Consider the following 23,504-nt stretch of genomic DNA (forward strand, 5'->3'; position numbering starts at 1 on the left):
TTAGCAGGAAGGTCCACTATTGACTGGAAAAAAAATGCAGTTTGCTTTGCCCCCCGCCATTTTTGTGTTCTCAGGTGTCAAGGTAGCTCTTCTGTGGTCTCACACCGGCATGGTGTCACAGTAGTGGCAATCCCTGGTGAATCCACTTAGGGCTTTCATATTAACCATGTTGCCTGGCACTCACCACAGCTGCCACAGGTTTGGACACGTCCTGAGTGAAATGTCTTTGCCTTGTCCTTCCTATGGGGTTTTATTATTGCAGGCTCTGGTCTTGCACTCATGGGAAGTTGCTCACTTGCACCTAAAAGGACCAAAAGCTAATTGCAGCCTGGATACACTTGCCCAATTCACACAGAGTCCAATTTGAATTTATCTTGCCCCATGGTTCTCAACTTTCCAAAGCAATCTGTTAACACAACCATTCTTAAAAGGGCATCTGTCCAAATTAGTTAATTTAACTCTATAAGGGATCATTCCTGCTAAATCAAGGCATATACACCTTCCTGAAGCTTCTCCTTGGTAAAGCGAGTTTTAACACATTTTAAAATGGGTAGGGAAGGTTGGCAGTGTGCCAGGTGGGACAACGAAATGTGGTTATCTAAACATTGAACTACACAGTAGCCTGATCTATTAGAAAGCATAAAATGTATGAGAATCCTCCATTGGGGTATAAGGAATAAGACCGTATACATTAAACATAAAAACAATTACACACAAAAATAGCCCCCCCCCCTTTTGTGGAAATAACACACTGTCAGACACATTTCAACATTCCTACGTAATAACACATAATACAAAAAAACTAATTAAATATCAGTTGGATCTCTTGAGACAATTGTGATCTTCTCAATCCTGGAACAGTCTTAAGGTTCAAAAGTGAGAAAATGTCCTTGCAATTCAACTCCTCCCCCTTTTGTCAGCCCCACTCCCCCGGCAGTCTATATCCTTTGAAAGAGATAGCTGTGGCCACTTTGAAAACTTTGGTGTCTGTTGTTGTTGCAGGTCTTGTGGTGGCGAAGCTTTTCATTGGATCTGTAGTAACACCTTTGTAGAAGTGATATCCTGTAAGGGGCAGGGTGGGCTTAAAAGACAGAGTTTAAAAAAAAAAGAAGGGGCGAAAGGCAAAAGAATGTCCTTCAGTTTCCGTGGGAAGCTGCAAATAATAAAAATCTTAGCGGATTAAGCATTTTATTCATTTCAATATTATTTATCACATTTCCATATAATTACTGTTATTATCTGCTAAGTTCATTTGCTTTCCTTCACTTTGGTTTTTCTTCTCCCTCCCATATTATTAAATAAAAAATTACTCCATATGTAATTAAAATAATAATAGCACACACACACACACACACACACACACACACAATGACCTATGAGGAACCAAAAAATAAATAAATGCTAAGACACACAATTTTAAGAAATCTGAAGTAACAATGAAAATAAAAGAGTGTTTCTTGATGTGACAACGTCGGCTAGAATGTTAATAGCAAAATACTGGGAAATGACTTGATGGCAATTTAAAGTTGTGCAAGTACCTTGAACTAGCCAAAATGACAGAATTAATAAGAAATGATCAGGCAAAAGGTAAACAAATACCATTTGGGAGGAAAAAGGGACAAACACTTTGTTATCGGGTGTCACAGCCACCCAGGTGGGTCCCAGCTCACGAGAGACCTTACTCCATTATAGTTTACTTACAGGAAAAGTTTATTGATGACAGTTGCTTCTTTCACAGTTCAGCATTGTGGCTGTACGTCTGTCACGTTAGACCGCCGAAGTCCCCCTCTGACTCCTCCCCTCCTCCACACCAACTTAATAGCCTGGCTCTAGACCACCTCTTCCTCTCCTTTCTTTTCCGCAGGGTCTTTCTGCCCCCCTGGGTTCTCTCCTTCCGGGATTCGCCTGAGGCTGAATCCTCTGCCGCCTCCTGCCCCCTCCTTCTGGCTTTGGGGCCGGGCTCCTCCTCTGAGCTTTCCCCACTTCCGCGCGCCTCTATGCTTGAACTTGGCGCGCGTACGTTGCTTTTGACCTTTCCTTCGTCCTCTATACTGCCCCCTGTTCCACTCTCTACCCTTTCCGGCTGAACACCTTGCTCCAACCCCCTCTCTCTGTTTTCTCCTGTTCCTCCTCCCTCCGAGAGGCTGACAACTCCACCCCCTTTACTCCGTTCCGGCTGAGACCCCTCTGACAGCGTCTGTGCTTCACTGGGCTTTCTCCCCTCCTTTCCTGACTTTTCACAGCTTCTCTCTTCTCCTGCTTTTCGCCTGATCATGCTAGCTCCCTTTTGGGAATCCTCTGACTCACTGCTTAGGCTCATAGATTCCCTTCGAATTCCGTCATCTTCTTCCTCGTCTCTCTCTCCCTCCTCCCACTCGCTTTCCGTCTCCTCTGCCATCTCCTCACTTCTCCCAGAAACCCTGACATCCATCCCCCCCTCGAAACCCCCCCTTCCCCCCTCCCGGTCGCTGGGTGCAGGTTGAGGGAAATGTGGTTCTTCCTGGGTCGGTTCAGGATACCGGGTGTCCATGTCAATCTTCTCCTCTGGCAGCTCCGTATACGTGTGTTCGAACTCGGGTTCTCCACCTGAAGGCATCACAGTCTCTTCCTCCCTCACTGCTTCTCCTGGCGCTGCCCGCCAAGGACCTATCATCCACCTCTGACTCCATACCTCCCTTGGCTGATCCACCCACCAATAAGGGTTTGTCTCTTCCCCCCCCAGGCGGGGATCCCTGGTCGGGCTTGTTTTGGGCGTAGAGCCCTCGGGCGAGGAGAAACCCCCGAACGTGCTGCCCGACAAAGTGGGCGTGAAAAGCCAATCATCAAAATACTCCTCGGGCATGGGTTTGTGCGGAAAAATTGCATGAAACTCCTCCTTCAACAGGGGTTCGTCCAAAGCGTAACCCGGCACCCAGCTATTTGCAGAGACTGGAGTGCCTTCCCTGGCGAGAAAATATTCAACTCCCTCCTCCCCCCATCGTGAATCCAGTATCTCTGTGACCTCATTAAGAGGTTCTGGTCTTGGCGACTCCCCTCTCTCAGGCGCCCTTCTACGTGGCTCTGGAGGTGCTCCTGACTCTTGAAACCTGTGTGGGGCTTTGTAGGGAGTGAGCACCGACCTATGAAAGACCGGGTGCACCCTGGAGCCCTCCGGAAGGGCTAGGCGAAAAGCCACCGGATTGACCTTAGCCTCAACTTGATATGGTCCTAGCTGCCTGTGTTCTAACTTCTTTTTGGCCAACGACCTGGCCGGCATCGCGTGGGCTGCTAACCATACCCAGTCCCCAACCTGAATGTCTTCCCCCGCCCTTCTGTGTTTATCGGCTTGCACCTTATACGCCTGCTTTGCCAGCTCCAAATGTCTCCGCAGCTCCTCGTGCACCTCTTGCAACTCTGCTGCAAACTGGTCGGCATTTTGAGGTCCCCCCCCTTCAGGTGCTGTAAAGCTCGGGAAGGTTCTGGGATGACGTCCATAGGTCGCGAAGAAAGGCGTCACCCCGGTGGATGCGTGCTTCGTGTTGTTGTAGGCGAACTCAGCCATCGGCAGGTGGTCCACCCACGCCGCGGGTCGCTGGTTGGCGTAACACCGTAGGTACTGCTGCATGATCGCGTTGACCCTCTCCGCTTGACCGTTGGTCTGTGGATGCCTCGCCGACGTCAGGTTGATCTTGACGTGCAAGATACCCAGAAGCTTCCGCCAGAAAGTGGAAACAAATTGGCGCCCCCTGTCGGACAAGACGGACTGCGGTAGTCCATGCACTCTGAAGACGTGATCGATGAAGAGCTTTGCGGTCTGTTCTGCCGTCGCCACCTTGGCACAAGGAATGAAGTGCGCCATCTTGGTGAACAAGTCCACAACCACTAACACCGCCGTCTTACCTCTGGAGCTGGGCAGGTCTGTAACAAAGTCCAACGCTACCCTCTCCCACGGTTGCTGCGGTGTCTCCAGCGGTTCTAACAATCCCGCCTGTTTCTGATGCACTGGTTTGGACCTCTGGCAGATATCGCACCTGGCTACGTAGTCCGCCACCTCTCCTCTCATCTGGGGCCACCAAAAGTCCCTTGCCACCAACTCCATCGTCTTCTCTTTGCCGAAATGGCCCGCACTCGGGGCATCGTGCAATTGTTGCAAAACCGTGGCGCGAAGCTCGTCGGTGGGCACGTAAAGGGCGCCCTTGCGAGTCAAAAGTCCGTCCTGCAACTGAAACTCATTGTTGTCAGGCGACCCTCTGCGGAGCTCCTCCATCTTGGATTGTGCAAACTGATCCTCTTGCAGCGCGCGTCGCACCGCGTCCAGGTCGACTGCGATGGTAGCGCACGTCCACGCCTGCGGTGCGAAGATGTACTTTGCTGCGATTGGAGCTACTTCCTCCAGGTATTGAGGCTTTCGGGACAGCGCGTCTGCTATAACATTGGAGTCTCCAGGGATGTATTCTATTTTAAAATCGAAATCCGCAAAGAATTCCGCCCAGCGCATGTGTCGTTGGGTTTGCAATTTAGCCGTCCGCCAATACTCTAAGTTCTTGTGATCCGTGCGGACCTGCACCGTGTGCTTGGCTCCTATCAGGAAGTGTCGCCACGCTTTGAAAGCTGCATGAATGGCCAACAACTCCCTGTCCCATATGGTGTAGTTGCGCTCCGTCTTGCTGAGCTTCCGGGAGTAGAATGCACCCGGTCTCCAGTTGCCTTGCGAATCCTCTTGCAAGAGGACGGCCCCAACTGCTCTGTCTGATGCATCTGTCTCTACCCGCATGGGCCTGCCAGGATTCACGTGCAGCAGCTGCTCCTCGGAGGCGAAAAGGCTTTTAAGCTTCCGAAAGGATCGCTCTGCTTGTTCGGTCCAGACGAACTTCTTCTTCTTGGAACTGAGGGTGTCAGTGATTGCCGCCGTCGCGTTTGCAAAACCTTTAATAAACTTGCGATAAAAATTGGCAAAGCCGATGAACTTCTGGACCTCCTTCCGATTTCGAGGGCTTTTCCAGTCCAACAGCGCTTGGACTTTAGTCTTGTCCATGGCCAGTCCCTCGTCGGACAGCTTGTAGCCAAGGAAATCTACCTCTCTCACATCAAACTGGCACTTCTCCAACTTGGCGTACAGCCTGTGTTCCTTCAGCCTCTGCAGAACTTCCTTCACGTCCTTATCGTGATCCCCTGGCGATTCCGAGAAAATTAGGATATCGTCGAGAAAACAGACACACTTCTTGTAGAGGAGACCTGCCAGGACGTGATGCATGAATGCTTGGAAAACATGGCTGCCATTTTGTAGACCGAAGGGCATAACTCTGTATTCGTACGTGCCCAAAGGAGTGAACATGGCCGTCTTCCACTCGTCGCCCTTCCTGATGCGGATGAGGTTGTAAGCGCCACGTAAATCCAGCTTGGTAAAAATCTTCCCCCTCCTGACTGTAGCCAAAAGGTCGTCAATTTTGGGCATGGGGAAGGCCTTGGGCTTAGTTAGTCTGTTTATGAACCGGTAGTCCACAATGAGCCTCTTCTGGGGCGTGTCTTTCTTTTTCACAAAGAAAACAGGACTGCCTCCCGCTGCTTTAGATTCCTGGATGAATCCGCGCTTGAGGTTGTGTTCTATGAACTCCCGAAGCTCTTGCAGCTCGTCTTCCGACATGGAGTACAGCTTGGCAGTTGGCAACTGCGCGCCAGGCACTAAGTCAATCGCGCAGTCGTAAGGTCTGTGAGGCGGCAATTTGTCAGCTTCCTTTTCGCAGAAAACCTCCAAGAACTCCGCGTACTTGTGAGGAACCGCTTGCACCATACGCAGATGCAGCTGCTGTTCGGCTTCTCCTCCTTGATCGGTTTGGATGCAATTCTGGGCGCAATACGATGAACAAAAGGTGATCTGCCTCTGGTACCAAGCAACCGCGGGACTGTGCCTGTCCAGCCAACTCATGCCCAACACGATGGGCGTGTCCGATAAGTGGGTGACATTGAAACTAATAAGCTCTCGATGGTCTCCAATTTGCATCATCATGGGAGGGGTTTGCTGCACCACTTGCCCCCCCAGCAACTTCCTGCCGTCTACCGTGACCACGTTCAGAGGCGTCGTTGCAGGCAGGAGCGCTATGTTATGCTGCTTGACGAACTGTAATCCCACGAAATCGGCGTTGCTTCCCGAATCGATGGTTGTTGGAACCTCGAGAAGTCGCCCATCAGGCAGCTGGAGTGTTGCTGTGAGTAAAACTGCTGGTTTGGGAGGTAAAGGGTCCATGCGCTGCAAGGATGCTGGGGACTTCTCTACAGATCCGCCTGGCTGAGCCCCAGTAGCTCTGCTTCCAGCCAGGCACTGCAGTTTCCCTGAAGCTGCTCCTCTGATTGCACCTCTGCTGTCACAGTTGCCAGTGCTGCAGTGTGCTTCTGGAGCCTCTGGGGGCACTCTTTCGCCATATGGTGTGCACTGTCGCAGATGTAACACTTCCTGGTCCCTCTAGGAGGCTTCGCTTTGGCTGCAGCAGGGATGGGGCTCTGGGATGGCTTTTGAGCCCTAGCACCACCAATCTCCATTGGCTCTTCGGCTTCCGTCCCCATTGGTGAGGGGTGCGCACGGCTGAAATCCCTGTGCACAAAAGGGAGAGTTCTTGCTTGCGCGCGCGCTTGGGGCCCCCCCTCCTCGTGCCACGGACGTCCCTCATGTCGAATTCCTATAGCCAAAGCCCGTTGCACCACGTCTTCCAGGGTCTGGGGTCTGTCCCCCCTTGCGATCTCATCCTTGACGGAGGGGCTCAATCCTTCCCAAAAAAGATCCCTGACCGGTAGACTGTCCTTCGGCCAATCTAAGGCGGTGAGCAATGCAAAAAATTTAGAATGATATTGGCGTACAGTGGCTTTCCCCTGCCTCAGCCCGTGCATCTGCCGGCGCGCAATGTCCTTATCCACAGAGGATTGAAAACAAGCATCCATCGCTTTGATAAACGCATCTGCATTGCGACGGGCTGGTCCATCTTCGCGCCACAGATTGCGTAGCCAAGCCCTGGCTTCCCCATGCAGGTGCGAAACAATAAATCCCACTCTCTCCTCCTCATCTCTAAAATCATGACGGAGTAAATGCAGTGCATACACGACATCTGCCCTGAAGTTGGGATAGTCTTGCAAGTTGCCATTAAAATGCGAAACTAGGGCACCCCCCCTCCTTCCAAGCGCAATGCCCTCCGCTCTGGAGCCCGGGGTCCCCGCCTTGTCCGCATTTTCCCACCTTGCTTGCAAATCCTGGCACGCTTTCTCCAAGTCAGCATTCTTCTTCTGCGAAGCAATGACTGCCGTTGTGAGAGTGGTAATCTGATCCCGGAGTGCAGCCAGCTGTTCCTCAGCACTCATGGCTGCTCCGTTCGTGAGCTTCGCAAAAAAAAATTTTTGCTTTCAGAGGGAGGGGGACTTTCTGTCACAGCCACCCAGGTGGGTCCCAGCTCACGAGAGACCTTACTCCATTATAGTTTACTTACAGGAAAAGTTTATTGATGACAGTTGCTTCTTTCACAGTTCAGCATTGTGGCTGTACGTCTGTCACGTTAGACCGCTGAAGTCCCCCTCTGACTCCTCCCCTCCTCCACACCAACTTAATAGCCTGGCTCTAGACCACCTCTTCCTCTCCTTTCTTTTCCGCAGGGTCTTTCTGCCCCCCTGGGTTCTCTCCTTCCGGGATTCGCCTGAGGCTGAATCCTCTGCCGCCTCCTGCCCCCTCCTTCTGGCTTTGGGGCCGGGCTCCTCCTCTGAGCTTTCCCCACTTCCGCGCGCCTCTATGCTTGAACTTGGCGCGCGTACGTTGCTTTTGACCTTTCCTTCGTCCTCTATACTGCCCCCTGTTCCACTCTCTACCCTTTCCGGCTGAACACCTTGCTCCAACCCCCTCTCTCTGTTTTCTCCTGTTCCTCCTCCCTCCGAGAGGCTGACAACTCCACCCCCTTTACTCCGTTCCGGCTGAGACCCCTCTGACAGCGTCTGTGCTTCACTGGGCTTTCTCCCCTCCTTTCCTGACTTTTCACAGCTTCTCTCTTCTCCTGCTTTTCGCCTGATCATGCTAGCTCCCTTTTGGGAATCCTCTGACTCACTGCTTAGGCTCATAGATTCCCTTCGAATTCCGTCATCTTCTTCCTCGTCTCTCTCTCCCTCCTCCCACTCGCTTTCCGTCTCCTCTGCCATCTCCTCACTTCTCCCAGAAACCCTGACATCGGGGTTCACATATCCTGTTAAAATGCACACAAAGTCTGTGATTTAAATCCCATTGAGGGGTGGAATGCTCTGATATTTACCTGGGAAAAGAATTTGGCATGTTAAGATTTCAAACTTGGGACACATTAAGGGTGATTTCTCTCAATGGTTCCAAGTTTTACATAAACCTCCTCTCCCCTACAGTTCCCCCTCCTTCCTCTCTCTCTCTCTTTTCTTTCCCTATCTTTTTTTTTAGCTGATCTAGCCTCTGTGCATGTGCGGAGTTCATGTCTCAAACATTCTAAGTTATTTCGGCCTTACCATTTGCAGACAAAAATTTTCCTGCCCTTTATTTACAGGATTGGTCAAGGCCCATATGTATTTGTATGTGCTTAAACTTTGAATTGACTTTGAAGTCTGATTTTTAAATAGACAAAATGATAAACACTGTAATCACTCAAATGCTTGATATTACCAGTTGTGCTTCAAAACATCACAGCTTCACCTCTCACCTTTTAAAACTAAAGAGCAAAGCTAGGCTGAATTTCAACTCCATCACCACACCAGAATTTAAGAATTACCCTCCAATGCTTGCGGACACATGTCCTTCCACACAGCCACAAATTGGGAGAGTTGAAAGGGACCCTGGGGTCATCTAGTCCAACCCTCCAAAATATAGGGTTCACAGCAAGATTTCACAGCAAGATTTGTACTACACACATACTTATGTACACAGGCATTACTGGGGAAGAGAGCACAATCAATGCTCCTATCATGTACTAAGGAAGAGGAAAATAAAAGTACCCAGCTTTATACAGAACCCTCTAAAGGAAGAACAGTTTTCCTAAGATAAGATAGGAAGAGAATCTGGGAGAGAATATTTTATAAGCATAGGGTTATTTCAGTTGATATACCCACTCAAATAATAAACCCAGTTCTGGATTTGATTTAATGTCTCTGAACTTGCATAGGAATAGTACGCCTAACTACGATTTTTAAATAACGATACATAGGAAAGTGAGATGTTTGGTACTTTTAGCAAAGAATGTGCCCCCCTCCCTTGTTGAAGCCAGGAAACCCTGGTTGATCTTAGAGACTGGTATCAGGACTGGACTCTATAGATAGACAATTGTTGTCTATCAAAGCTTCTATTATTAACAATTTTCTTAGAAGGAACACCTATTTTCATAGGCATGTGCTTCATGAAATACATACACTGCATTTTAGCTTGAGAGAGCAGTTGGCTCAACTAGGCTTTGCAGCAGAAACATTAGTTTCTTCACAGCATATTTCAAAATACTGGAAAAAAGACTGGAACACGGATGTAGAATCACAAACTCAAAGGTTGCAACATAACATTATCTACCATCAACTTAAAATCATACTCCTCACTTAAGCTACTCGGAGAAAGACTCTTCGGAGCCTCTCTCAAATAACAAACATTTGCACCCTTCATTCTCATTTTGTTTTTGTTTTTTTCTGTTTTAAGATTGATAAGGTCTAGCATGGCTTCCCTAGATTTAAATTTTGAAGCGAGCTTGCAGTTTAACTATGCGCACTTAAGAAAGGCAGTCTGTCAGAGACAGAAGGAACAGACAACACACATAACAGACAACATGTAAACATACATATTTTCATATATGTATTAACAGACAACACACATAACAGACAACATGTAAACATATATATTCTCATTCTTTAGTTGGTTATTGCAAGGTGTTGGGCTGCTCCCTTTGGCTACATTAAGTGAAATTAGTAGGAAGGTCCCACATGGTTTTAAGAGCCTCCTTGCCTCTTCAAACACAACCAGTTAACCAAACTGGCAGGGCTCACAATGCTTAGTTGACTGGGTACCCCTTTATATATGCATGCGTTGTTGTTGCTTTTTGTTGTTGTTGTTGTTTTCTTTTCTTTTTTCTGGGATAGAGAAGGGAGAAAGAGAGGGGTTGATTTGGATTTGGGTAACTTGTACAGGGGGCTATTTAGGGTTTTTTCCTTTTCCTTGTTGCTTGGCAACTTCCTAACAATTTAACGAGCTTCACCCACTCGGTTCCTTTTCTATTCCTTTCCTATTTCCTATTTAATAACCTGGGATCCTTTTCCACTCTGCCGATCCTGCCCAATTCCTCATGGGCTATCCCTCCTGGCAACCTCCTACCTATCGTCACAATCTCAGGAAAAGGGGCCCTACTGAACGCCCGCGCCGTGCGGTGCCAGATCGGGTGATCCCTGGATAGAGTTTCGAACCGAAAATCCCCCTTGCTTTTGGAAGCGGGCTCACGCACGATACATGTGTTACGTGGCACCGACCAGTGCGGCTGGGATTAATTGATAGAAAGCAAGACCCCTTCCTGCCCCCTCCGTAAGGGCACTCGGGAAGTTCGGAAGAAGAACTCCAGCCCCTTGCTTTCAACTGAGATGCCCGTTGCGGAGAGTCGGCTATCTTTCAAGTCGGGTCTCTCCGTCTTACTTTCAGGCTCCCAATTGGTGCGGCTGGCTGGAGGGTTTGAGAGGAGAAAGAGATAGAGCTCAGAACCCCCCTTTTGGGTCGAGCAGCAGTCCACGGCCTCTCTCACCAATTGGACCAAGAGACAGGCGAGAAGGAGCGATAGAGAGGAGGGCAGAGAATTCAGTTGCCAGGAGATTTCCACCCCTTTCCCACCAGTGCACTGGATTTTTCCTTTTCCTTATACTCACACGTCTTCTATGATGATCCCGGGATCGATGAATAAGCCGGCTGGATCCCTCTTTGCTCCCCGGCTGAACTCCTGGGGCTTTCGATTACCGCCCGGAAGATGGCCGGGGGTCCAAAGGATCTTCCCAGGCAAAATGGCCTGGTGCCGGCTGAAGATTTCGGGGCCCCCGGTCAGCAACGCGGGAGAACCGCATGCCCCACGTTGGGGCGCCAACTGTTACGGCTAAAATCTGGGTGCGGGGCTACACTGCCACCCAGCTCGTCGGACCAAGTGTCCGCGGGTCCCTGCGGAAGAAAATGAGCTCAGCCGGACAGGAGCAAAATGCAGAGATCCAAGGTTTATTGTGCAACAGGTTCAAGACGAGATTGAACAGCGAGAAAGGGGTGACATGAGTTTTTGAAACTCCCTCCATGTCCCAGAATACAGTGCAAAACATGTCATGAATACATTAAAGAGAGGTTTGGTTACACGGATTACATCATGAATATATTAAAGGGAGGTTGGGTTACACAAATTAACATATGGAGGAGGGAGGGGGGAATATGCAGAGTCGGAGATATGCACAGATAAACACTTCCTGAGAAGACAATGGTCCCAAATATGCATAGTCTGCCACCTGACATTGCCTGGAGGAAAGGCTGATCAGAGCGATTTGACAGGATTAGTTTCTATGAATTTTATAGATTTTAGTCCCTTTTGACATTGACAATTGGGAATAAATGGATATATTGTAGCGAAGAAGAAGGTAAAGAAGACATCCCCCCCCTTCCGTATCAGGATCCTCCTCAAATCCGAGGCTCTGGAAATGGTGAGATATGTACCCCGCCCCTGTCCATGCACATTCCTGGGCAAATGGTTTGCAGTCTCCTCTGCAGGCCAGAATCGACTGGCATTGTTGTGGAGGAGACATAATGAGATGCTCAGAATCTCTCATGGCCTAATGGCCACTCAAGCCTTCCTAATCAATGAGCTATTACCAGCTTTTATCTTCCATTCCCAGCAGTTTGCCTCCTGGGAAGTTCTTGTCACAAAGGTGGCAGAGGTCTGCACAGCCGGCTAGAGTTGGCCTTACAGCCTAGTTGGCCTTACAGTCCCATGGAGATCATAGAATCATAGAATCACAGAATCATAGAGTTGGAAGAGACCACAAGGGCCATGGAGTCCAACCCCCTGCCAAGCAGGAAACACCATCAGAGCACTCCTGACATATGGTTGTCAAGCCTCTGCTTAAAAACCTCCAAAGAAGGAGACCCCACCACACTCCTTGGCAGCAAATTCCACTGTCGAACAGCTCTTACTGTCAGGAAGTTCTTCCTAAGGTTTAGGTGGAATCTTTTTTCTTGTAGTTTGGAACCATTGCTCCGTGTCCGCTTCTCTGGAGCAGCAGAAAACAGAAAGGAGCTGCCTTTCACCCTACCAGTCCCAATATGCACCAGCTGAGATGAGCAGGCCCTGGGTCCACCTCCTGGTTCCCTGGCAACCAGTGACAGCTGGAAAGACTAGCAACCAATCAAGAGGCAGAATGGAACTTAAGTTAGCTACTGACAGTGGGATAGGGACTTCCTGTCTGGGTAGGCAGAGGGATCATCTTCTCTCTCTCTCTCTCTCTCTCTCTCTCTCTCTCTCACTGTATTTTTCGCTGACCATAAGATACACCTAGTTTTTAGAGGAGGAAGACAAGAAAAAAAATATTCTGAATGAAACAGTAGATGTATGATTTTTGTGGTTCATGCTGTGGCCATGTGATCTGATGGTGAATTTGGGGTGACCTAATGCAAAAATCCTGAGAATCCATGTGGATCCATACTTTGTAACCACGTTTTTGCTCCATTGCGGCCCCAGGCAACAGTGGGTGCGTGATTTTTTTGGTGCAGGCTGTAGCCATGGACATGTTATGTGATCTGATGGTGAATTTGAGGTTACCCAATATAAAAATCCTGAGGATCCATGGGCTTTTACCTCCCCCCTCCCAGGCAGCCTCCGCTAGCATCCCTTATCTCTCTTCTGATCCCACCGATTAGCTGTTTCCTTTCAACCCTCCCTTCCCTCTTGTTTGCCTTAGGGTCTTTTCCTTAGCTGGAGCAGTTTTTTGCTCCTCCTTTTCTTCTAATTTTTCTCCTTATTGCTTTAGTCTTCCTGTTTCCCCACTTTGCAAGTTTGCTGTCCTTACCTCCCCACTCCCAGGCAGACTCCTTTATCTCTAGCGTCCCTTATCTCTCTCCCTGATCGGCAAATGATCAGCAGCTTTGTTTCGACACCCACTTCCCTCTTTCAAAAAAGAAAAGAAAAGGCATGATCTGCTTTTTGCCCCTGGGCAATTCGGCTCCAGGGACCACGCATTCGCTCCATAAGACGCACAGACATTTCCCCTTACTTTTTAGGAAGAAAAAAGTGCGTCGTATGGAGCGAAAGATACGGTACTTTATTGAAACAATACTTTAAAAACAAACGAACTATAAAAACAAAACAAAACAATGCAGTAACAATACCAAAGAACAAAAACCCCCACAAAAAAATCACATGTTCCTTTGATTTCCATTTATTCCACAATGTTTTCTAGGCTTCATTTTCGATTTCACACTTTGAATTATCATTATACTCATTATACATGATTCCCAACAGGAAGGTTTCTGGGGTTTTTTTTGAATGAACATTTAAAGATTTTTTAAAAGTTCATTATATATAATGTCCCAGAATTCTCTAACTTTCACACTGTTCCACCACATATGTAGCATTGTACCTTCTGACTTCTTAAACCTCCAGCAAATGTTCAATTTTTAAAATACATTTTGGCTAATTTGGCTGGAATCAGGTACCATCAGTAAAACATTTTCATCAGATTTTCTTTCAGATTATAACATGCGATGAATTTTATGTCTACCTTCCAGAGTCTTTCCCACACATCCATTTGGATATTATAGCCAAAATCCTGGGCCAATCGAACCATAACTGATTTTACCTCCTCCTCCTTGACTTTCCAATCAAGGAGGAGTTTATACATCTTGGATAAAAGTTTTTATTTCAGTTGGATTAAATCTTTCTTTTATCTTGATAACTCTGCTGCAAAACCCTTTTGTTTGTCTTTTCTAAATATTTCATTAAGTTGAGAATATTGGAGCCAATCAGTTAGTTGTGTTCGGATCTCCTCAAATTTCTTTAGGCTTTATTTATTATATTTTTCTTCCAGCAAGGTTTTATAAGTTGCCCAGTTCTTTTTCATATTTTTTTTTCCTAACTACAAAAGCTTCTATAGGGGAAAGCTACCAAGGGGTTTTCAGTTCGAGTAAATCTTTATATTTAGTCCATACTTTGTAAAGGGGTTTTCTTATCATATGATTCAAGAAACCCTTGTGGACTTTTACCTTGTCATAAGCCAAGTATGTGTGCCAATCATAATGGCTGTCAAACCCCTCTATGTCCAACAGGTCTGTGTTTTGCAGTACTACCCATTCACGGATCCAAGATAGGCATGCTGCATTGTGATACAATTTGTGATCAGGCAAGGAAAAACCCCCTCTCCCCTTAACATCAATTAATAGCTCATGCTTAATCCTAGGTCTTTTCCCTTGCCATGTGAATTTTGAAATGTCTCTTTGCCAGTCCTTAAAGCAGCGCATTCCCCCTAACACCGGAATAATCTGGAAGGAAAAAATCATTTTCGGAAGGACATTCATCTTAATTGTGGAGATTCTTCCCCAAAAAGAAAGATGTAGTCCACCCCAAATTTCCAAATTTCTTTTTATCTCATTCCAAGTTTTTACAGAATTATCCTGATATAGGTTGATATTCTTTGCCGTTAGCCAAATCCCTAAGCACTTGACTTTCTTCTTCGCCTCTAATCCAGAAATTTTTTGAAATTCGTTCTTTTCCTCCGGCCCTATATTTTTAACTAACTTTTTTTTTTTTTACAGTTAATTTTAAAACCGGCCACCTGTCCAAATTCTTTTATCACCTCAATCACTTTTGGTAAACTTTCTTTGGGGTTTTCCATAGTAATGATAAGGTCATTGGCGTAAGCTCTCAATTTATAAGATTTTTTTCCTAATACTATACCTCTTATAACTTCATCATTCCTTATTTTCCTATTCAGAATTTCCAACACCAAGATAAATAGTAATAGGGACAGGGGACACCCTTGTCTGGTTGAGGGGTCATCTGCACTCAGGGCTCCTCCACACTTCCCTTTGTCCCAATCCTTTCCCACAGTTTAGTGTGGAATTGGAACAAACCACAATTGGGGTATCTGCAGATTGCCAGAAATTTATTTGCCAATAACAACGAAAGGCTAGACTTGAAAGTTTCTCTTTAAAGAATGTGTCCCAAATTGTTTCTGACCCAAATAGGAATTCAAATTATGGAAAAGGGGAAAGGAAGGTGTACTGTTTCAAGACGCCTGCCTATCCTCTTGCAGGTTCTAAACCATGGTCTGAAATTGTCTCATGGTCTATTAAACAGTAATTTTTCCCCCCAAAGCAGCAACCCGCCTAGAGATATGTGGTGCCATTAATCAGCAACTTATTTCTGATTTGGTTGCAAGAAAAGTGAGCATCTCTTGGAAGAATAAGCAGTGCTATTAGTACATTTTCCTAGCTGGGACTTCTTGAGGATGCATTGCTAGCGTTGCTTTAGTTCAACAATCAGACCCTCAGCAGAGATGATCAGTATAACATGCATGCCTGGTCTTGGGCTAAGCTGAAATTGCTTTGAGAGGAAGACTCAGCAGCTCAATCCCCAGCCTATTTTGTTTGCAATAAAAGAGGGCTTTAGAGCAGCATGTCTGCCTGAGTCTGTCTGCACTGTGGAATGGAAACAGTTCCTTACAGCCTCTTCTCTGTGTTGTTCTGTTTGTGTCTGTGTGCTTGTTTACAGGTTGCATGGCCGCTACCACGAACTGGCACCAAACATGGTACCTATGGACTATACGAAGAATCCAGATGTTAAACTACCTATGCAGCTTATAGTGAACATGCCAGAGCTAAAGGTATTACTTTTCATGTCTCCATTCTACCATTCTTCTGCAGCCCAACCCCACAAAATCTTTGACTGGGGGGACTGACTTTGGCTGTAAGGCTGCGTACACACCATACATTTAAAGCGGATTTGAAACAGATTCTTTCTCTCAAAAAATTCCAGGCACTGTAGTTTTCACCTTCACAGAATTACAACCCCCAACAAACCTTAACAAACTGGTGCCCAACTTTTTGAGGGGGGAAATGTGCTGTGCCTCCTCCTCACCGCACTATCTCCATTCCTCCATTCTTCCTGGGAGTCACCAATGGGGAGAGGGCTGTTGTCCTCAGGTCCTGTTTGTAGGCTTCTCAGGGCCACCTGGTTGACAACTGTGAAAACTGCATGAGGGACTAGACAGGCCTTTGGCCTGACTCAAGAGCCAGGCACTTCTTGTGAGCTTTGTTTCTTTGCTTAGATTGGTTCCTCACTTCCATGTAAATTCAGCTTCTTTCTTTTAAAAAATGTTTTCATATTTGGCTATATGGGTATACCACCTCCCCCTGCCTCCCTTCTTCCATAGATTCCCAGGGCAATCCCTGACTTCATCCAGAGTCTATTCTCGAGCCATTGCAGCTTGGTTGCTTTGACCTGCTCACAACCTTGAGGATTACTTTACATCATATCCATGGCCTTGTAACTTCATATATGCACAGGGTGATCGACCACTCAAGACATTATATACAGGAGTCTAAATTCTTGGGTTGAGTCAACAGACAAGTTAATTTTAACACTTCACATTTTGAAGGAAGCTTTGAGATGATCAGTTGCCATATGATATATTTGTATGCTCAGTATGGAACAAAGGAAGGTGGAGGGGAGAAAAAGGTACCAATTCATCAGATTGCAAAATGGGAGATCACAGCATACAATATGGAGCCTAGACACTGAGGTCCACCTCCAAGGATCTTCTGGTGGTTCCCTCACTGCAAGAAGTGAGGTTGCAGGGAAGCAGGCAGAGGGCCTTCTTGGTAGTTGCGCCCACCCTGTGGAACAGCCTCCTGTGGAAGGGCAACCCAGTCAGATAGATGGGCTACAAATTGTTGTTGTTGTTGTTGTTGTTATTATTATTATTATTATTATGCAAGGTGGTGGTCACCTGCTTAAGCCAGCATGTCATGGAGGTGCTGCTTGTATGAACCTGGGCTTTCACATGGAAGGTGGACTCAGGGTTTCCATGATTTATTACAGGCTGAAGAAGAGTGTCCTAACTCCTGGCATGATGAATGGCATGGTGCCTGCCACGTGTCCATCCCCATTTGGAAGACAGTGTTTACTTGCATTTCTCACTATGTCTAGATGAGTCTTCCTGGCTCAGGAACTCAGCCAGTGGCCCACACACTGCTGGGTTCCAGGTGGAGGTTGCAGCCATTTGAGGGTTTTCAGCAGGAGTTCAAGTTCAGGGTCGCACCTTGAAGTGGAGCTCAGGTTGGCAACTCACACAAGCAGACATGAGTGTTGCTTCCTCCATCTCACTCCATCAGCTCCTCAGAATCCATGGCATCACCCTCTGAAGGGGAGGAATTTGGCCCAGGAGAGCAGGATGCAGCTGCTCCTGCCTGTAGGATCCAGACCTCTGAGTAGCCACTGCATGCATTGGAGCACCCCAATATTCTCCAACTTGGGTGGGGGGAATTCCCCCAAATGAATGAAATTGTGGGCATTTTTTCTCTGCACTTCAGTTAAAATTAGGTAGGGTCACCTGAGGGCCAGATAACATTTGTTGGCAGACCGCATGGGGGGCCCTGGTATAAGAGTGCAGCCCTGCGGTATGATTTAGGTTCATTACCTGCTTCTGAGTGTTCTTAATTCATCACTTTGCAAACTGCCATCACCGTAACTGGATCCTGTGGCAATATACTCAGTTGTAAGAGAAACCAGTTGGTGGTAATGCGGGGCGTGGAAAGGAGAGAGAGGCTGCTGAAGTCCTGGTTTGCCCAGGATGTTATGTCTGGGTGCAGATAATAACTCTTCAGACGGCTGCTGCTCACGTTCCAACCTGGGCATGGGGGGAGTCAGCAAATGGCTCTGCTCTGCTTTTTGCAATGGAAAGGCATGTCTTACTAAGCAGAGGCTTGACAACCATATGTCAGGAGTGCTCTGATGGTGTTTCCTGCTTGGCAGGGGGTTGGACTCGATGGCCGTTGTGGTCTCTTCCAACTCTATCATTCTATAATTCTACTATTTCGTCCCAGCCTGGCCCATCCTCCCGGTGGACTGGCAGGGGACTTGTGTACAGGGACTGCAAGAAAAGAAATTTGCCTTGTGTGGCCACATTGGCATCACTTTAGAGGAAGCGGTATGGAACATTCTTGGCATGTGCAAGGCATCTCCAGGTAGGGGCTGGGAAATATCCTTCCTAAAACCCAAAAGAGCTGCTCCCAGTCAGTGTAAACAGTGTTGAAGGAGATGGACCAATGGCCTGACTTTGTATAAGGGAGCTTCCTGTGTTGCTGGAACTGGTGCACTGAGTAGATGAGACCAAGAGTGGGTCCAACAGTCAAGAAGGCAGTTTCTGCCCGTGCCGTGGAGGGAAGTGAGGGGCAGATGGGGCTCATCCATCTGGGAAGGGAGCCCATCTAGGAGAAGGAGAGAGAGAGAGCACAGACTTTGCAGGCCAAAGGTCTCCAGTTGAATTCCTAACTTCTCCAGGTAGGACTAGGAGATTTCTTCCTGAATCCTTGGAAAACTGTGGCCGTCAGTGCAGACAGGACTGAGAGTGATGTGCAAACTGTCTGAGTCAGCAGAAGGCAGCTTCCCATGATATACTGCTTTTCCAACTTGGGCTGGGATGTAAGCTTTGGCGAGACAGGCTTCACAAAATCCTGGCTCCCCGCTGCCCTCCCTCCCTGCTTTCTCTAGCCCTCTGAACAAACTCCTTCCCAGCCCCTCTACTTGCCAAAACACTGTTTCCCTTCCTGATGTCCTGGGTGGTAGTAAGAGTAGGGATGGGGTTGCCTGGGGAGAATGAAGTCTGTCCCTACCCTGCTGTGCTGAAAAGTACATCTCCCATGAACCACTGGGCTTTCACCCGGGGCACCTGTGCCACTAGCAGGCTGCTCCTGGTCCTACCACTTGGGAAGTCTTGAAGGGGAAGCCCTGGGACATGGGTAGGAACCTCAAGCCCCCAGCCTGGAAAAGCTTATCCATTCTTGCAGCTCTACTTTCACGCTTCTTTCCCACCGGTTAACTTAGAGGCTCCAGCCGTCTGACATTTGCAGCTTTACCTGTGCAACTAGTCAGTCAGTCAGTTTTATTGCACATAGCCAAAGGATACTGCAATGTACACAGAATCATTCAACAGTTAAAAGGAAATATGCTGAATTAATACAAAAAACTTAAAACATTTATATTATCAGAACGTAACCTACTCTAAACAGAGCTATAGAAGTACCTTAATATATAGGTTAAGACTTTGAACAAATTTATAGGCTAAAATCACCACATGTCCACTAATATATTAAAAATAATGTTAATTAGTATAGTATGCAATTATATTCGGAGTTTGGTGATAAAGATAGAATATATCTTGATGTAAAGGGACCCCTGACCATTAGGTCCAGTTGTGGCCAACTCTGGGGTTACGGCACTTATCTCGCTTTACTGGCCGAGGGAGCCGGTGTACAGCTTCCAGGTCATGTGGCCAGCATGACTAAGCCGCTTCTGGCAAACCAGAGCAGCACACAGAAAACGCTGTTTACCTTCCCGCCGGAGTTGTACCTATTTATCTACTTGCACTTTGACGTGCTTTTGAACTGCTAGGTTGGCAGGAGCTGGGACCGAGAAAACGGGAGCTCACCCCATCGCTGGGATTCAAACCACTGACCTTCTGATTGGCAAGCCCTAGGCTCTATGGTTTAACCCACAGCATGACCCACATCCCTTTAGATTGTAGGGTCAAATAAATTGTAGGTAGGGTCAAATAAATTCATCTCCTTTACAGTTGGTGGCTATCTTGGCTATATAATTTGCTCTAATTTTCCTAGCCGGCAATTGCAAAGAGTGCTACAGGCCAGGTCACATACTTATCTATGTCTGCGAGCAGATATAAAATCATGTCAGAGGGGTTCTGGCCAGGGGAGCTTGTCATTATAGGTGCTAAAAATCATTCTCTTGCTTCATTATATAAGGGGCAGCGCAAGATAAAATGCATAAGGTCCTCTACTTCAGGACATCCCCTAATGCAATCACGTTTGTTTGTTGGTATGCCTCTGTGTCTCCCATCTCTATAAGCAGAGTTTATTGTATTTAATCGTAACTCTGTAAAAGCTTTCCGAAGTTGTACAAAAGTCAGTTCATTGAAATAAGGTGTTTGTTCATGGGCCTCTCTAATTTTAAAATATAATGGGGTGCACGTGGATGTGTACATAGAGTTTAGATTGTTTTTAATTGCCACTGCCTTTATGGTTCATTTAAAAATGTTTTTCTGGGAATATAAGGGAAGTCACTGAGAGGTCATATTTGCCCATCAGTTGGGCAGTGTGATGTACCAAGTTTTTAAGGGGTAATCCATTTGAGAGCTCAATCGGGCATTTTTTTGGTAGCCTAGCGTTGTCCATCTGTTGAATTCTAAACCAGTAGCAGAGGATTCTTTTATTTATTTGGCTCTCTTTGCTCAACATGTGAGTTTCCAACCTGATCATGGCAGATTGCATGATAAAAGGACTCTTAAAAATAATTCTGTGCGGGTTCCACACCAGAGACCTTTGAGGTACCCCAAACCTCTGCACCATATAAAATCTGGGCCATTGATTTGGAAGCTGGGTTCACCAGATTTCCACCTTTACAAACAGCAAATTTCAAAATAGCTTTTGCTGATTTAAAGGCTTGCAAATTTAATATTGGGGAGCTGTATATTCCAAGATGCTGTTTCTGAATAAACCAATCCCAGATATTTGAACGTCTTTACTTAGTTTATGATGTGTTCATCCAGGTGCCAAACATGCTTTTTAGGGCGCTTCCCAAATACAATGACCTGCGTCTTATCGCAGTTTATAGATAAAGCATTCCTCGTGCAATATGAACTTAATTTCGCAAGCAGCCGTTTCAGGCCTACCTGGGTTCTAGATACAAGTACTAGGTCACCAGCATACATTATACAAGTACTAGGTCATCAGCATACTGAGAATTTTTGGTCAAGAATTGTGACAGGGGCAAACCGTAGGCCCTCCAGTTCTTTAACCATGTCATTAATATAAAAATTAAACAAGAAAGGCACCAAAATGCATCCCTGTTTGACTCCAGTAATGGTCTTAATTCTAGTAGTAAGATGGCTGGCCAGATCCACCTTTACTTGTATTGATGTGTCAGTATATAATGTTTTGATGAGAAATAATAGATGACAGTCTATATTTGTCTTTTCTAATTTCTGCCACAATGCATGTCTAGGAACCGTATCAAAAGCTGACTTTAGATCGATAAAAGCAACATACAGTTTTTGCTTCAAATTATGGATGTATTTACATAGCAGAACGCACTGGTCCTATGTGGATTTCCCTCTTTGGAAACCTGCCTGGGCTTCAGATATCCCCTTATTTGTATCTGCCCATTCTTCCAGTCTCCCAAGAAGGAGCCTGGCATATAGTTTAGAGGCTACATCTAACAAACTAATGGGTCTATAATTGGCAGGATTTTTCTTATCACCCTTTTTATATATTGGGGCAATTATACTCAGTTTCCACCCTTCTGGTATGCGACCTGAGCTGTTAATGTATGAAAACAGTTTTGCAAAAATGGGTGACCAGAAATCCGGTCTTATCTTATAGATCTCCATTGGGACCATGTCTGCTCCTGGAGCTTTATTGGCTAGTTGGCTTACGATTAGCCATTCTGGCAGTTCTAATAACTGAGTATAGTAAACTTGTGAGGATGAGTTAGAGCGGGGGCTGTATATTCCTGTAAAATATGTCACCCAATCCTTTCCTTGAACAGATACTTCTAATGAGTAGCCCAGCCCATTTGTACCTTGGGCAACGAGATGCCAAAATTTTCGTGAGTTCTTTTGAAGTGCTGCATCTCCCAATGCTTTCCACTGTTGCTCATAATATATTTGTTTCTTGTTTTTAAGTAATAATTTATAATTGTATCATAATTGGGCTACCAATTATCTTGCTTGTAGAGCAAGATTGTGCTTGTCATGTTTTAACTTCAATTTTCTAAGATAGGCATTTTTTTGCTATTCTGACATTCCTTATCAAACCAAGTCTGTCTTTGAAACTTTTTTTTTACTCACTAGCATGGACATCAGTGGGCGCATTTGGTTGATTATGTTCTAATAAAGTCTGATTATGTTTCCTGTTTCTAACAACATTTCCCCCTTTAATAAAGCAAATTCATGAAATCCAGGATCTGAATTATTTTTTCTTGGACCTGTGCATTCCATTTTAACCTCCTATTTCCAAGTATCAGATATTCCGTTTCATCCAATAATTTAGGAAAGGCAGGAAAAATGAATGATGTCAGAGATAACTCAAGTAGAAAGTGGTCACTTTCAGCTCTGGGAATTATCCTAAAGGTGTCTCAGTCAATTGGCACATTATTGGATGTTAGGATATAATCTATGGTGCTAGTAAAGCCTCTGGGGGAGATAAAAGTAAAATAACCCTTGATTTACAGTTAAAGGGGGAGGCGAGCCACTGTTCTGTTATCATGTTAGGATTGTGTTAAAGGGTGTTAAAGAAGGACCGAACATTTTTTATGTATGCAACAACGGCAGCAAGGATACTCATCGCCAAGCACTGGAAAACCCAAGATTTACCCACACTGGAAGAATGGCAGATGCAACTGATAGACTATATGGAACTGGCCGAGATGACTGGCAGAATCCGAGACCTGGGAGAGGAGACCGTAGAAGAAGATTGGAAGAATTTTAAGATTTATTTGCAAAAATATTGTAAATTGTATGAAGGTTAAGAAGGATGCTAGATTATAAATAATTTGGCACCATTAAAATAGACGAAATGAATTATGAAGATAAGTTAAATTTAGGAAAAGACAAATTTTGGATAATTATTAGGCTAAGCTTAATTTTTTTAAGGTATGAAATAAACGTATCTAAAATTTGAGATACAACATTGGAAAATTAGATAATAAGGATGGAAACAAGGTGATAAATTGCTGGTTTGAGTTTTATAATTTGGAACGCTGGAGCGGGAGATGTGAGGAAGTCTAAAGAAGATAAGAAAATATGTTATGATATGTACTATTGTGTTTATTTATTTGTATTGTAATCAAAAAAACCTTTAATAAATATATATATATATATAAAATATCATGTTAGGATTGTACGTCTGATTTGGCAAAAACTCCCCTGGAAAGGCTGATTTATGGAGCAACTGGTCTGGGAAAATTAATGAGCAGACACTTAGACTTTATTTCATCGGAACTGTCAAAATGGCGCCTGCCGCTCGAATAGGACTTTTGGATCAGTGTGAAAGTCCACACAGAAACATAATAATGCTTGCTTCAACTCGCCTGTGGAAACAACTCAGAGGTTATTAAGAAGAAAAACAATAACAACAAGAAGATTGCAAGATGGGACTTGTGAACATTAAAGCAGCAGAAATATGAGATGATTGGACCCTTACTGAACTCGAAGCATGAGTACCCCCAACAAAAATTTTAAAAATTCGGCAAAATATTTGG

At 45.8% G+C, this 23,504-nt stretch overlaps 1 protein-coding gene across 4 annotated transcripts in view; it reads left to right on the plus strand.

Moving 5' to 3' along the window:
- The window catches only part of CIB2 (calcium and integrin binding family member 2), a 59,450-nt gene that overhangs the window by 26,940 nt on the left and 9,006 nt on the right, over window positions 1–23,504 (plus strand). For all 4 annotated transcript variants that reach the window (XM_081839359.1, XM_081839358.1, XM_081839360.1 and 1 more), the window contains one exon: window positions 15,723–15,834. In XM_081839359.1, the coding sequence (XP_081695485.1) occupies window positions 15,723–15,834 (112 nt within the window). The remainder of the gene's footprint in view (window positions 1–15,722; window positions 15,835–23,504) is intronic.

Source organism: Podarcis erhardii (genome assembly GCF_964252035.2).
Source record: "Podarcis erhardii genome assembly, chromosome: 14".
NCBI classification, from domain to species: domain Eukaryota; kingdom Metazoa; phylum Chordata; class Lepidosauria; order Squamata; family Lacertidae; genus Podarcis; species Podarcis erhardii.